The sequence below is a fragment of the Ailuropoda melanoleuca genome, chromosome 3, assembly GCF_002007445.2.
Source record: "Ailuropoda melanoleuca isolate Jingjing chromosome 3, ASM200744v2, whole genome shotgun sequence".
Classification (NCBI taxonomy): domain Eukaryota; kingdom Metazoa; phylum Chordata; class Mammalia; order Carnivora; family Ursidae; genus Ailuropoda; species Ailuropoda melanoleuca.
Genome location: NC_048220.1, coordinates 128,269,401 through 128,286,318, shown reverse-complemented (window position 1 = coordinate 128,286,318; position 16,918 = coordinate 128,269,401). Strand labels below are relative to the sequence as shown.

The following is a 16,918-nucleotide window of genomic DNA, read 5'->3' as shown; positions in this document are numbered from 1 at the left end:
TTAATAAAAAAAAAAATAAAGCACTCTGAACTTTCTTTGCTTACAATACAACTTTCATTTATTTCTAGTGAAAAAGAAAATTCCATTATCTTGAATGTTCTACTTACAGCTTTTTCATGCCTTCTGTCTTACAGGTCTACACACTAAACTATTAATTCTGTATCAGTATGTGATTGTGGAATTTCAACTGGTTTATTTGAATAACAGATTTATACCAGCAGAGCTTTACATATAATGATATAATTAAAAGATGTTTTAAAATACTTAATATGAAAGACTCGGATAATCTAAACAATTTCACCTTTTGTATTATCTAGACAATCCAGACAAACTTGTTAGACAAATTATAACTACAGTATGTATGCCAAGACTACATCTGAAGTGTTCTGAATGTGCTTTTATATATTTGGGGTCAGAATTTTACTCAGCAGTTATACAAATCTGTGTAACAAAGACACTATGTTTTCACAGTTTTCTACTGAAGTTCAATGATATTTTCTTAGGTTTTTGAGGGAAGTCTCTACTTATTTGTAAAGACTTACAAATCCACAGCATGTAAGAAATGATTAATCTTTTTTTTTTCTGACTCATTTTCAACATGAGGAAATTATTCTTAGGAGGGAATCAAAGAAGATGTCAATTCACTGATCTTAGTATCTTAAGAGTTTCTTGATAATTATTTTTTATACTTTTTGCATACCGTGGTAACTCTTATAAATGAACTTACCTACAACGGACATTTCTGGAACACTAGCTGTATAAATTTCTTCTGGGAACGTTGGCTCATTGTCATTGATATCATGGATTTTGATCACAAACTCAGACTCTGGTTCCACTGGTCTCAAAGTTCTTCTGTTAATAGCTTGTGCACGCAGAGTATAAAAGGCCTTTTCTTCCCTATCAATTCTTCTTGTGGCATGAATGTCACCTGTTTTTTCATCAATAATAAAAAGAGTACCTGCGCCATCTCCAGATAAAATATATTTGAGTGATCCATCTCCTTTATCTTGGTCTGAATGAAGCTAGGGGAAATAAAAAAGAGCACATCCATGATAATGTCGAAAGGTACATAATGCTAAAAGAATTCAAAGTCTCTCAGGTCCCATCACTGAATAATGGGGTCAGTTACCTTAGTTCTTGAAATGAGAGTTGAATAAGTATGAACACACTCATCTATATATCTTAAACAATAAGACTAGCCTTTCACATACCAGTGTGATTTTACTCTAAATGGAAAGAAGTAATAAAAATAAACCAAACATAGTTCCCCTCTTTGCTTTGCTTAGTAAATAACCATTTTCATAGGCAATTAACTCCTGACAAAGACATATGTCATCAGTCTTGACATGCTTGTGTAAACATTACTGCTCTCATCTCTTTCTGTGGGTGGAAAATTCTTTTACTCCCACATTTTGAGGAAATTCTTATAAACTTATTATTTGTTATTGCATTTCCATTGGAGAATTAGTGATGTCTTAACTATAAGACAGGAAAAGTTGTAAGAGACATAGCTCCTATGTTAGAAACACTATGTATTATTTTTTGGTTCACAAATGTACACACACACACACAAAGATTGCCCCACAGATATTTTTGGGACTCAGGGAAAGAATACAAATAGATGTCTATATTTTAAAATTAATAAATCAGGTTAATAAATTTTACAATAAAGTATGCTTTATATAGGTTCCTACCTTGTCAAATTTATCTTCTTAATAACGCCAAACAAGTTTTGCACAGGAAAAAGGCATTACAAAGCATGTTTGTTTCTTACCCTTGGCCTATGCCGACAACACTAATCTTCCAGAATTCACTTGTCGTGTCAAAGAGCTTTGCAGGCATTTACATGGACACCTCAATCCAGTGTGTCACCCATACCAATGCAAACGCTACCCAGAATTCCATGTTTTCATGGGCAAATTCCATCTATGTTGTATTTTAACAGATGCCCACTGTGACTGCCCCCAGGGTTAAGGATGCATGTAACAGTGGGTAAGACTGGCCTGTGGGTGACTGACCTGAAGGAGAGAGACTCCTTGGACCAAGAAGCAAGCTCAGGGATGTCTGGACAGGAAATAATGGGTCCCAAATACCTTAAGTATGATCTGGAAATTGCTGCATAGGTTCCAGATGTGAATTTCTCCTGCTCTCCATGGAATTCTTACCCTGAATGATGGGGTTTAGGTGTGGGAGGTACAGAGCACGGCTTTGTAAAATACAAAGACTGTTAGGTTTTTCTTTCATTGTACCATCCAACCAACAAACATTTTCTATGCTGGGATCATAGTTTGATTATTTGCAACAAGAGATTATATCTATAAAATTTTTATTTTTTTCATCAGATAAGAAATACAAAAACAATGTGTAGATTTTCTCACTTCTATAAGGCATGTGTTATAAGTTAGACATCATGGGAAACATTTTTTTAAGAATTCATGTAAAATGTAGTCATAAATCAGAATAAGCACACTGATGTATAACCTAGAAAATTAAAAATTGGAGACAATATCCTTCAATTATGCAAAAAATTACAGAATTAGATATTTATCTAAATAAGGTTTGGTATTTTGCTTTAGATTATTTACATCAACAGACATTTTCATCTAATTGCATATAGAAATATTAGACTGATTACTTTCTATTTAAAATAGAATTTTATTTCTTTATTTGAAAGTTTTTCTTTTTTTGGAGATTACGTCAATGAACTTGGCTGCAAAACATTTTTATATAAACACGAAACTGTTTAAAATAAATATATATTAGAAACACACCTATGGCTAATATGTTGTATTACTGGTTATTGTTGGTTCTATAAAAGCAATCTACTCTTTAGTTAATGGTTTTTAATAATTAGCATTAAGCCATCAAATTTGGATGAAACTCAGCTTTTTGGTTTCTGGACAAATAACCCATTATTACAGATATAATGGGAAAAAACTCCAAATGGATACGTACTTTAAAGAAAAAGAGAAGTCAGGTAACAAATAGCTTTTCGCTGCATTTTTAGCTATTCATAAACAACAAGGTAAGGTTGAGAAACTCAAGAACTATGTGCTTTTAGCTAAAAAGCTCTCAGAAGTAACATATGATGGTGTTGTCCAGGGAACCACTCTCAAAAAGTCACAAGATTGATGCTTTTTAGTAATTGAAAATACACATAGTTGCCAGGAAACTTTCCAATTACATGAATGTGCAACTATGGTGATTTTCCAAAATGGCAGATATAAGCATTACATATTTCTTATTCTGTCTGGGAATCAAAATAATTCAAGAAAAGATTATTGATATTATCAATCATTTGATCAGATAATTGTGCTTTGCAGTAAACAATTGTGACTTTTATTGTCTATTCACTCAACAATTTTAATTGAGAAATATTTGTTTACTCTCATAAGAATCAAGTACTTCTAAAAGTAAATCAACAATTCCATTCTAGTGCTATGGAAAATTCAAACGCTGTGTGTAATAGAAATTCACAGGACATCTCCAAAACTAGCAACAACTGAACAGCAATATGTGAGGCTTTCCTACAGCATATAACACTTAAACTACTAGATAAAGAATGAGTAGAGGTTTAAACTTGGGGATTTTTTTTGCATTTTATCAATTGCACAAAACACTAGATGAATACAGAATGTAGATTTGGAGTGGGGAAGAATATATAGCAAGATGGGAATCATTAAGACCAGTTCTGCTATTCTAATCAGTTAGACTTGAAAAAAAATTGTTAGAATGGTGAGATCTTAATTATTATAAGGTTCTGTTTTGGAATATGAATCACAGCAGGATTTTTACCTTCACTTACATGACAGAAAGAAAACATTACATTTTGTAATTGGACCCCATACTGCAGAATTCTCCATCAGATTAGAATCATGGAACTTTACATCAAAAACTAGGGATGTACTGTATGGTGACTAATATAATAAAAAATATTATTTAATAAAAAAAAGAAAATTGAACATGGTAGAATGAAATTGGAGAGATGAGGGTTAAAAGCTGGACTGTGATTTGGGGAATCAGAAATGAGTATTAAGGAGGGCACGTGTTGTGATGAGCACTAGGTGTTATACACAACTATGAAAGGATTTCTACTTCCTTATAATTAAGAGAAACAAATTAGACCTATGTGTTTATAAGTTTTGATCTTAAGAAGCCAGACTTAATAATGTATTTTTCTTAAACCATGAGAGCTTGTGTAAAATTAAAAAAAAAAAAGTAGCTTCTTTTCTTACAGAACACTAATATTAGAATAAGGGGCCCAAATGATCACATTTGGGGGCTTACTATTGGCCTGTGTTTGTTGAAGTATGATTTTTTTTTTAAAGATTTTATTTATTTATTCGACAGAGATAGAGACAGCCAGCGAGAGAGGGAACACAAGCAGGGGGAGTGGGAGAGGAAGAGGCAGGCTCATAGCAGAGGAGCCTGACGTGGGGCTCGATCCCATAACGCCGGGATCACGCCCTGAGCCGAAGGCAGACGCTTAACCGCTGTGCCACCCAGGCGCCCCTGAAGTATGATTTAAATAAACATGTTTCGGAACTGGACAAGTAAAGAAACTGCAACAGATATTCACTATAAGGCAGAGAGATGTATTTCTAGACCCCCAGAGACCTGGGGAGTTGAAACCATGGCTGAAACCCTCACAAGACAAGAGCTAACTCATATCATAGCAAGTATACTGATGTTACTGATTTTTCAACAGTTACAGAAGAGACCAGTGGACAAAATTCTCGAATTGTAGTCTCCTGCTTACGTGTCCTCTCTTCTCTTTAAGTTGTTCTTTATTATCTTAATTATCTCTTCTTTTGTATATTTTTCCTATCCTTATCCTGGTTTAATATCTCTGTTCCTCACTCCTTGTGTGTATGATAAAATTTTATTTCACATTCTGACTCATTTACTAAATAAATAAAGATTAGACCAGGGTTAGTTAACCCTTAGAGCAATAGCTTTCTCATTACTCTTCTCTTTTTTTATTTGGATGTTAGGTATCAATACTTGGATTTATTAAATATTTAATTGAACAAAATCAGTTGTTTATGTCACCGAGAAGTACAATTACAGATCACGTACCAAATAACTTACAGCGTCCACTTTGAAATAACCTTCATATTGATTTGACCTTGTGCTATTTTATTATGTGAGACATTAAGTTTTCTTTAAACATAGAAAAAAATGTCAGATTATTGTGCCTTTAGTTCCTCAGTAACACCTGTTCTCCTGTGTGAAACATTTGTGCCACAAATCTTTAAGAAGAATTTTATGTTAATACTGACCTTTTCTTTCCTTGAGGAAAGCCTATTAAAAATTCACAACCTGCTGTGTTCCTTGTAAATTCACAAGCAGATAAAGGACATGGCAAGATACATGACAATTAATGAAAATAGAACAACTGGTCTTGTGCTGCACATTTAAAAGTCATTTTCCTATTATTTAACTTTTCTATTTAGATCTGATTAATTATATAACCCATTTGCTTGTATTGAATAGCTTGCTTAATAATTAAAACTAAACAATCCATTGATTTTAAAGAAATACTCTAACCACAGATTATTTAATGAAAGCCTGTTAATTTTAAATGTGGCAGGTTTCTGATAATTTTACATTTCATGTAAAGTGTCATCTTAAGATTTTTCTAAAACAAAGTTTGTAACCTAAAAGGGGTCTCACAGCTTATTTAGTTTAAGGACACCTTTTTTTTTTTTTTTTTAAGAGTAGGAAACTGAGATATGATCAGTTGTTTTTTTGTGGGGTTTTTTTGTTGTTTTTTGTTTTTTGTCTTTTTATGACACAGAAGTTAAATTAAAATTACACCTCAGGACAGCAGCTATGTGGGTGGAATCTTTCTCTCTCAATATCAGTTCATTTTTATTTTTCAGTTCCTCACATTAAGTAAAGAAATATTATTTTTAAAAAAAGCAATCAAAGTATCTACTATAAAGTACAGGGAATTTAAATAATTTATTACCAGAAGAATAACTGATAAAAGATTTTACCTTATATTTTCACCCTTGGCCGAAGGAAATGAAGAACAAGTTCTAAAAAGTGAAAAACCCTATCTGTCAGTACTGCCAAGAAAACTCTGATCATTACTAGTTCAGAGCAATCTATACTGCTGTGTGAGATTCTTTCTCATTCAGAATATTGATACCTTTCTGAATACTGGTAACTGTTGGTATTTGGTTCCATTTCAAAAACTGGAAAAAGGCAGCAGAGAAAATTTGAATTATGTTTATAAAATTATATTAGAATTATATTCATAACAGTTAGACTAGGCGTTATTTTAAGGATTGTTTTTATTCATTTGAGAGAGAGAAAGAAGAGCAGGAGCAGGGGTGAGGAGCAGAGAGAGAGGGAAAAGCAAGACTCCCCACTGAGCAGGGAGCCCAAGGCAGGGCTCTTTCCAGGGACCCTGGGATCATGACCTGAGCTGAAGGCAGACAATACCAACTGAACGACCCAGGTGCCCCTAGACTATTTCTTTGAAGGATAAGTTTTGATAAGCAAGTCACAAGGTCTATGACATTCACTATGAGTTTAACAATTTCTCGTGTGTGTGTGCATTAACTTAAACATATCAGAAACTATTGAATAGATTTTCTAATGTACAGTGATAATTTTATGCCTGTTGTTCTTTCAAACAGCCAATATATTCTATATTTGTTTAAAAAAATCCAGAATGTGGCAAATATGCTGTGCTATTCTGGCATCATCATCATTAGCATTTTGCTCTAATTGCTCTTGTGAGTAATATAATATCAAATGGAAAATAAGACATCGAATCCAACACTTCAAATCTATATCCAATAAAAATATAGTAATAAAGACAGGCTAGCATCAGAAAACAGCTGAAAGCATGTTGAAGCAAGTAACACAGTCTGGTGAGAAATAAATACATAGTTACTCATTTTGTTGAGAATGGGTAAGAAAAGGGGAGAGGAGTGGCAAATCTTGTACTGGAGGATGTGAAGCTTGCAGATTGAGATGGCATTATTTTAATATTAATGATGCAGAAAAATATAGCAAGTTTTTTTTTTAGATTTTATTTATTTATTTGACAGAGATAGATACAGCCAGCGAGAGAGGGAACACGAGCAGGGGGAGTGGGAGAGGAAGAAGCAGGCTCATAACGGAGGAGCCTGATGTGGGGCTCGATCCTTTAACGTCAGGATCACGCCCTGAGCTGAAGGCAGACGCTTAACCGCTGTGCCACCCAGGCACCCCAATATAGCAAATTTTTATGAATCCCAGTGAAATGATTTTTCTTTCAAAAATAGAAGTGGAGAGGAGAAATTAAACTTATCAATGAAATGGATTGTAAAAACAATTATGATCATTTTAAAATACCCCAAATATATGATTTAGATTGGTAAATACCTTTCCAAACACTCTTATTCTGGGACCAGAGGCAAGCATAAGAGGATTAAATGATGGATGGATAATGATGTCTGCCTAGCTTTGGGTCTGGTAAAAAAAAAAAAAAAAAAAAAAAAAAAAAAAAAAAAAAAAGAGTGGTTTATTTTCCACATTTGAGAAGGTTCTTTAGAGAATGTCCTCCAAGAGGAAAATCCCCATTGGGGTATAGATTCAATAACTAGGGATTTCTTTTTCCATTTGGTCTTCCAAGAGTACAGCCTGTTGCAAGTTGTGTGGGGTTGCTGTTGTTGTTGTTTTGTTATTTTTACTTATGGACCACCTAACTGGTTGTCTAATCTGGAATCATCCTGTAGTTTGGGGGCACTCTTTGAAGACATCAGAAATTACTTGAGACCCTGCAACAGGTCAGATTTCTTTGCAGAGAGTGTTGTAAAATTCAAGAAGGCATCAGTTAGAACTGCTGCTAACTCACATCTTGAAGTGTTTCCACTTGGGTGCATTGTTTTGCTAGTACTGTAAAAATATCAACATTACACTGAAGGGATTTATTTAAGTTCTCCATAGACATAGCTTTACAGGATATTATCTGCTTCAAGACTTTAAATGACATGCATAATACACAGTAGTCATATTCTTTCTGATGTATTAGCTTATCCTTTCTAAAGAGAGTTATTGGGGAAATATTTTAGAGGAGGTTCATATTCCTTTAGAAGCCTGGCATCTTCCTTCCTACAGTTTTGAAAATCACTAAATTATGCAAAGTATCCCCTTGTGGTGTGAAAATGACAACAGACATTTTACACCTCATTTTTCTCCAAAACTTGGAGAAGTCTTCTTAAGCATCTTATATTTATAATGTAGGAATATATGTAAATACAAGTCTAAAAAATAGTTGTTAAGGAAATGCAAAATAATTAAAACTAAGAGATTTTTCATTTTCAATCAATAAGGTGAAAAGAAATTAGTGAAGAATTAATAAAGGACAATCACTTCTTTTCTATGGGCTACATGGGCAACTGAGAACCCTTCCTCCCTCCTCTGAAAATAGGAGGTGTAAAAGGAAGGAAAGGGTTAGGGATAGCTATTCATCGAAGAAATTTATTTAAATATGTATTTCTTCAACTGGATTGAACTCATGTAAATCGAAGGAAATGATGAAAATTCTAAGTGTGATATTTTAGGACTGAGAAATTTTGGAGATTTTGCTACAGTGGCAATATTTGAAGCTGTTGGGTTTCTAAGACTTGTAAAGGTGCTTTCATCTTGAAAGCTACAGAGTAACAAGTATGTGATTTGATGCCCAAAGGAGAAGGACCAGGAAGCTGCCTGCTGTCTCTAGGAACTATGGTCAAGGAAAATGAAAAGGGGTTTTGATCTTTACATGCATTGGATTTTTTGAAGCAGTGGCTTAAATGAGAATCTAAAAAGGGCTATGAACGCTATCTTATAAAAGAAATTACATAAATGTATGTGTGTGTGTGTGTGTGTGTGTGTAAAATACAAAAACAATGTTATACATAGTATCAAATTATAAATATCCCCTGAAATATGGTCACAGACCACTAAGTTAAAAAATCCTATTCTAGGGGCGCCTGGGTGGCGCAGTCGTTAAGCGTCTGCCTTCGGCTCAGGGCGTGATACCAGCATTCTGGGATCGAGCCCCACATCAGGCTCCTCTGCTGGGAGCCTGCTTCTTCCTCTCCCACTCCCCCTGCTTGTGTTCCCTCTCTCGCTGGCTGTCTCTCTCTCTCTCTGTGTCAAATAAATAAATAAAATATTTAAAAAAAAATCCTATTCTAGGTCAACTTTCTATGTTTTTCCACACACAGAAAAAGGACTTGAGAAATCAGATAGATGTTCTCTTCAGGAAAGGATATTGCTCACTTGATTGAAAGAGTGTTCATTATATCTTCTTCAAATGAGGAAACCTAGTTCCCAGACAATATCATGCTTCCATAACTTGTTTCCTTCCCCACTTCTTTGACTCAGTCATTTCAAATTCCTTCGTAAGGATAAATTAACCTCTTTTTCCTTTGTGCTCCAATTATAATTTGTGTGTATTTGTATGAATGTGTATATATATATATGTATATATGTGGATATATGTATTATATGCAAGTGCGTGTGTGTAAAATTTCATAACATCTGTAGAAATTTTCAACTATTTTTTTTACATAAGTATTTATGGAACTAGATAGACTACAAATATATTTACTTTGAGGATAAGAACCAAGTTTCTATTCTTTTGGACTCTTAACATTTCACGGAACATAACACATAATTATTTATTTGTGGAAGGAAATGAACATCAGCACCAAATGCCACAGGCATGAGGAATAAAGAGTTCATTTTGTACTACTGTCTTGGAAAGGCTGAATATTCTGAATGGAGTGCAATGGGAGTAGAAGTCAGTAATGAAAACTCCACGTTATAAGTGCATGTCCAGAAAATCTTATTCTTTATATTGAGAAAGATTGGAGCTGTACGCTAGTAGAAATTCCTGCTAACTATGAGATTGGATCAGTCATGTAAGATATATACATAGATTACCAGGAGGCAAATTTAAGTTTTTCAGTGAAGAACCAGGGATGGAAATGCAAAAACCGAATTTGTCTCTGAAGCTGTATGGTAAGTCATTGTAAACATCTGTAATTTATCTTAAAAGTAGGATAAGGTAGTTAGGTAATAATAGCAGGACAATATTCCCACTGACAACATATAGAACAACCAGTTAAATTACCAAGAAAACAGATTGCCAAGGCCAAGGTGCCGTGTAAACAAGAACTGAATGGACTAAAACGTGGGAGGAGAGAATGGTAGAAAAGTGAACTGGGGACTGGCAGCTGTTTTTTCCCTGTGGGAATTTGCCCATTCTGAGCTGGACTTGGAGGTAAAAATCTGTGATTGTCCAAAGAGGATATCTTGGGGTAAGAAGAAAACAGAAAAGATTTTAGAGTTCCTGTGATAATGGAGTAAAATTATTGGAGAAATGTAGGTCCTCAAATGCCTTCCCATAAGACATTTGTTGAATTATGAGTCTGTAGATGGTTAAAGGTCCAGGCTGAAAACCTCTGAAAGCCAGAATATAATTGTCCACATTCCTAGAGACTTGAGGTTCTTAGACTCGAAAGGAAAAACAATAGCAAATAGGTGAAGGTCTCCCAGGGAATGTCAAATTGAACCTGAGGAAAGGCAGGAGTTTTTCATTTAGGGGCAGATAGTAATTCTCAGTTCCTCAACAGGCTAAAAGTACAGGCTTGATTAAACAGGAAGAAAAGAAAGCAGGACATGCATCGTTTTTCATGCAAAGCTTCATTGGCAAATGAACAGCTTATTCTCCTGGATATTTCTGTCAATTGTTGAAGCAGCTTCAAGCAAATGACTAATTTTTGAAGGGTAGAACTGTGGAATTTTGTGGCAGAAGAGACAGGAACCACTCTTACTTGAAGGGCTCAGCCTCTCGGAAAAGGAAAAAGAACTGTAGTAGACACAGTCTTACCAAATGGCTATTCTAGCCTGATCTTCCTCAATCCCTGATTGAATTGTGGTAATGTATTAGTCTTCTCCAAAAAACAGAACCAAGAGATCTATACCTGTAAATCTCTTTCTTTCGATCTTATCTTTTCTATGCAGGGAGAGAATGATAAGGAATTGGCTCATGGGAATCTGAAAGCTAGAAAGTCTAACATCGGTAGGGAAGGACAGCAATCTCAGAGTGTAGGTCAGAGTTGATGTTGTAATCTTCAGTCACGCCAGCAGGCTAGAAACTCAGGCAAGATTTCTATGTTACAGTTTAAAGTTTCTTTTTAAAATCTTCATTTTTTACTCTTAAGGCCTTCAATTGATTGGATGAGGCCTGCCCATATCATGGAGAATAATTTGATCTAATTATAGTTTGCTGATTATAAAGGTTAATTACATTTTAAAAATCACTTTCCTAGAAATGTCTAGACTAGTGTTTGACCAAACAACTGAGCATCATTTTTTAGTCAAGTTGATACATAAAATTAGTGATCATAGATGATAATCAAATAATCCAATAAACATAGAATTCCCAGTGAAAAATAACCTATTCTGGAGACTTTAAGTTCTTTATACATAACATGTAATAAGAATAAAATGTTGTTCTATTTGCAAAAAGACAAAATCCTATGGCTTAGGCAAGAGTAAAAGAATAGAAAGAGACTACAAATAATTAACATATTTAGCAGACAAAATTGAAAGGTAATTATGTACCTTTGAAAATGAAAGGAAAAGATGGAAAAACATGAAAAATGCAAATGAAAAAGAACCAAAAGAGTGTTCTAAAATGAAAAATACAATGTCTGGCTTTCATAAATCAATAGAGAGTTTTTACAACAGATTGGGTACAGTAAAACACAAGATTAGTCTTTTAGAAGATAAAAAGAGGTTGCCAACTTAGAGTTAGGTATATAGAAACTGAAATGCAGAGAGAAAACATATGAGAAAAAAATAGATAAGATCATTGGATGCTTGTGAAATCAAATCAAAAGTTGCAACACACATGAAATTGGATTCCCAGAAAGAGAGAGAAGAGAGAATGGAGCACAAATTATATTTGAAGGGAAAATGGGGAAGAATTTTTTAGAACTGGTATGAGATATCAACCAACAGGTACAGTAAGATCTGAGAAATTCCAAAGGGACAAATAAAATTAAAAGGAAACTAATCCCATTGCAGTCACATTTTTAAATTAAAACATAGAGAAAACTGAAAAAGTACTGAGGAAAAAAAACGGATGCATTAACTTCAAAGCAGGAGTTTTAATCCTGATTGCTGGTTTCTCAATAGAAATGATGGAAGCCAAAACACATTGGAACGACATCTTAAAGCAGTGACAGAAAATATATAGCAACCTAAAATTCTACACTGTGCAAAAACAGGCTTCACAAGGAAAGTGAAATAAGTATGTTTTCAGACAAAAAACTAAGGGTATTTATCCCAATGGGCATTCAGTCAAAGGAATATAAAACCAAAGTTTTCAAGATGGAAGAAAATGATCTCAAATAAAATTTCTGCAGGGAATGAAAACACCAAAACTGTAATTATGTGGTAAATATAATGATTACTGAATTTACAAAGTAATAATAGTAATGTCTTTGGATGTAGAAATGAAGCACATGATAACAACATAATAGAAATAAATAAGAGGGATAGAAGTTTAGAGTATTCTAAACTTAAACCAGTGTGTGACAATACATTGAATTGTGAAGTTTTGATATGCACATTTTTCTGCATGATTATTATACTTCAATACAAAGTTAGCATACTTTATTTTGATTTCTTCACACCTTCCATCTGACCCCTTCATGCATCATCAACTCCAAGCTTACAAATCTGGCTCTAATTCTCAAAGAAATTGGATGCCACCACAACGGGATATAAAGAAAAGCATAGAGAACAATAAACCAAACAAGTGAGTGCCAGGATTCCATAAATGTCAATATTTTGCCAAATTTATGTCAGTTCCTTTTTGCTTTAAGCAGAAAAAAAATAATTAAAATAAACTGTAGTTCATACAATTGAAGGCTTCTCCGTCCTTTCGCTCCTTTCCTTATATCCTCACACATGCCACCACTCTGAAGAACCTTTTTTCTTCCATTATTTTATATGTTTACAATTTGAGTAATAGTGCTTGGCCTCAGCAGAACGCTTCATTTCCACCCTCCCCACAACTCAACTCTTCTCATTTTAGTAAACTGCATAATTATCAAGCCAGTTGTTCAAACTAAAAATTTAGGGGTCATTGATTTTCCTCCCAACTACTCTTTTATTCCATAAGCAAATCCTTTCTGACTTCAAAATCTATCTCCAATCGTGTCTCATTGCCTTCACAGCTGCTATCCCAATAAAAATCACCTTAACCTGTCATGTTTCCACACCGTCTCCCAACTCTATTCCCACCCTTTTGGGGTTACCACTCTCCACCCACTAGCCAGTGATTATTGAAAAATGCAGATTGATGCATACCACTACTCTGCCCCAAATTCAGCAATGTCTTCCCATAACATTTAGAACACTAAACACCTCACCCTAATTCACAACATCCGTGATGGTGGAGCCACTGCCTGTCATGTTGATCTCATCTCTTTCCATTCTCCCTTTAGCCACTTGAACTCATCCTGACCTTCCTGTTTCTTTACCATGTTAAGTTTATTTCTACCTCAGGCTTTTGCACTTGCTGTTGCTTTGAATGGCACAGACTTCCTCACAAGTTTTATAGGCCATTCATTTTATCTCCTGTGCATTCTTAATCTTTTTTCCTCTGTGTCTCTTGCACAGTGTGTCATATTCTTCTCAATCTGTAAGAAATTCTTTGTATATGTGAATATTAGTAATTTGTTCTTACACCATCACAAATGTCTTCTTCTAGTCTGTTTCTTTAACATTGATTATAGTTTCTTTTGTCCCGGAAAATGTTTAAATTTAATGTAGTCAAATTTATCAGTCCTTCCTTCTATGGTAATTTTTTCTTGTATCTTACTCAAAAAATATTTTCCTAACTCAAAGTCATATATATGGCTTCATACAGTCTCTTCACTTTTAATATTTTAAATGCTTTTCTTTGGACACTTAGCTCACTTTTACCATCTGAATGCTCTGTGTGTGTGTGAGGCACTCACGTGTACACAGTGTTAGCAACAGATCTGTTTTTCTCTAATAAGGATTTACAGTACATTTCCACCAATGATTTTAATTCAAACTCCATCACCTAAAGTGATTCTATGTAACCACACGCATGTTTTTACTCATTTATTTTTACCATTGCTCCAACGAGAAGAGCCCCGCCGAGGGCTTGCTGGACATGAAGCTACAGAGGGTTAACGCCTTCCGGCTGAAAGCCTCGGCTCCTTCGCGGCAGATCTGCACGGGGTTGCGGCTCACCTTCCTGCAGTACAACCTCAACAACCCCGCTGAGCATGCGCAGCTGGACACGATCAGGCCACGCTGCCCAGTGCAGGGCCTGGCGGACGCCTGGGCTTCCCCTTCTCCTGGACCACGGATGGCGAGGCCCAGGAGGCAGAGCTGGGGAGCCTGAGAAGGCTCATGTCCACCTACGGACAAGTGGCAGGCCCGGAGATGGGCCGATGAGGGGCCAGGCCCGCTTCAGTCTCCGACCATTTCCACAGGGATGACTCGCCCCTCCCTCTGCCAAGGCAGCAGCGTAGAGGCCTCTGGTGCAGCTCACCCCAGGTGACCGTGGTTTCCCCCGTTTCCAGACGTGGGACACTGGACCCTTAAGGCCCCAGCCGGGGCTGCTAGTTAGGGCCTCAGCCCTGCTCCTGAACATCATGAGCGAGCTGGCTTGCTTGGTTTGGGGCCCTTTACTAGCAGTGACTGGGAAGGGCCCCAGGCCCCTCCTCAGCCGTCCAAGCCCCTACTTTTCTAAGCACAAATGACCAATAAAGCTGATGCTTCGCCGAAAAAAATGTCTTTTTTCTAGATAGCCACAGGTATTTTGTTCCGTTTGTCTATCAGCACCATTATAGCCTAAGTACTTAAAAACACAACTCAATTTCCGAAGCTTTATAGTGATTGATATCTCTTTAAATAAGTACCCTTTATTATCCACTTTTTAAAAATCGTCTTGGGATTCTTGGTCTTCACTATACATATTTTTGCATTAGCATGTTCCTTTCTATTAAAAATACAATACAAAACAAAAAACACAAAACCTTGCTAAATATTAGATTGGGATTGCAATTTCTAGGTTAAATTGGAGAGAGTATAATCTTAAACGTAAGAACACTTCCTATCTTCAAATATTGTTTTTTATCTCCATACATTAAGGACATATTGATGCCCTTCAGTATAATTTTACATTTTGTTTTGACATTTAGTTCATTTTTACCATCTGAATTCATGAGACTTCTTTTTAGGTTTCCAGAGACTGTTCTATCAAGTGGGATCATTTTATGTGCTTTTTAAACTAGTGTAGCTGCTTCTACTGTTATTTTGAATTATAGCAATTTGAAGAAAATTCATTATATATGCAGCTCAACATCAATCAAATATAATCAATGTTTTCTACTAAACCCTATTTCATAATTTTCTTGTTTTTCCTATAATTTCTCTCTGTATCTTTAGTATTTTTTTCTATTATCATATTGCTGATCATTCTTTACTTTTATGAGTATTTTTCCATGCATTAGTTTCAACCTTTCTTTGTTAATATAATTAGTCTACTCTCTAAACACAATTGATTTGAGGTCAATTCCTCTAGCCCCATGATGATTAATTTTACTTTCCAACGTATTATCTTTGTTACCACTCATACTTTTTCTTTTCCTCACATATAGTATTTGCCAAAATCCTTAGTTTTCTGTGCGTGTGTTTTCCTTTCATTCAACCACAAACTCTTCCACAACTGTGTGAATTTCCTCTCAAGCTGCTGAGGCTAACACAGTTTTCATCTTTTTTTTTTTTTTTTTTAAGATTATTTATTTATTTATTAGACAAAGATAGAGACAGCCAGCAAGAGAGGGAACACAAGCAGGGGGAGTGGGAGAGGAAGAAGCAGGCTCATAGGCTGAGGAGCCTGACGTGGGTCGATCCCATAACGCCGGGATCACGCCCTGAGCTGAAGGCAGATGCTTAACCGCTGTGCCACCCAGGCGCCCCAGTTTTCATCTTTCTGAAGACAATCTCCCAGAGCCCCCGCCATGTGCCAAAAAGGGCTGTTTGAGATTCACTTTTTTTACATCTGTCCTCAGATCTTTCTTCACCAGAATCCTTTGCCTCTCTAATCTCCAGTATGTTTCCCTCTTTTTTGTTGTTGTTACTATGATTTTGAAGTGACATCCAAATACTGGATGTACATGTATTTTCTTGTTGGGCACAGAAGGCAAAGTAGGATATTATTTTTCTTGAGAATATGAAATACACTACTCCATCATCTTCTTATTAGTAGTACTGCTGTTAAGAAATCTGAAGTCTAGCGGCACCTGGGTGGCTTAAGTTGGTTAAGCATCTGCCTTCAGCTCAGGTCATGATCTTGGGGTCCTGGGATCAACGCCACATGGGGCTCCTTGTTCAGCAGGGAGTCTGCTTCTCCCTCTGCCTCTCCCCCCCCCACTTGTTTTCTCTCTCTCTCTAATAAAAAAGAAAATAAAATCTAAAGAAAAAAAAAGAGAGAAATCTGAAGTCTTTCTGATGTCTGATCTTTGTATAAGACCCAGGGGTTTATTTTTTTCCAGAAACGTGTAAAATCTGTTGTTTGTTTAGATTTCTGAAAATGCATGGTATTGTTCTTTGGTGTTTGTATATTTTTATCAAAATTGCAGGATTCTCACCAAGTGCTTTCATTCTGCTTTCTCTGTTCTGGGATATTCCAATAAATTTTTCATTAAAAACCCCCTTCACTCCATTTTTCCTGTTCTGGAACTCCTATTATTCAGATGTTTTCTGCATTGTTTTTCCTTTTAATTTTATTGTGACTCAGCTCTGATTTTCCAACTTGAGGTCTTATTGCTTTACTTTCTAGGTTATGTTCCTAATATTTTTCTCCATGCCA

General features: G+C 35.5%; 1 protein-coding gene across 3 annotated transcripts in view; it reads right to left on the bottom strand.

Moving 5' to 3' along the window:
- The window catches only part of LOC100475228 (cadherin-10), a 173,147-nt gene that overhangs the window by 51,121 nt on the left and 105,108 nt on the right, over positions 1-16,918 (bottom strand). For all 3 annotated transcript variants that reach the window (XM_034657062.1, XM_034657061.1, XM_019800985.2), the window contains one exon: positions 728-1,022. In XM_034657062.1, coding sequence (XP_034512953.1) covers positions 728-1,022 — 295 coding nt within the window. The remainder of the gene's footprint in view (positions 1-727; positions 1,023-16,918) is intronic.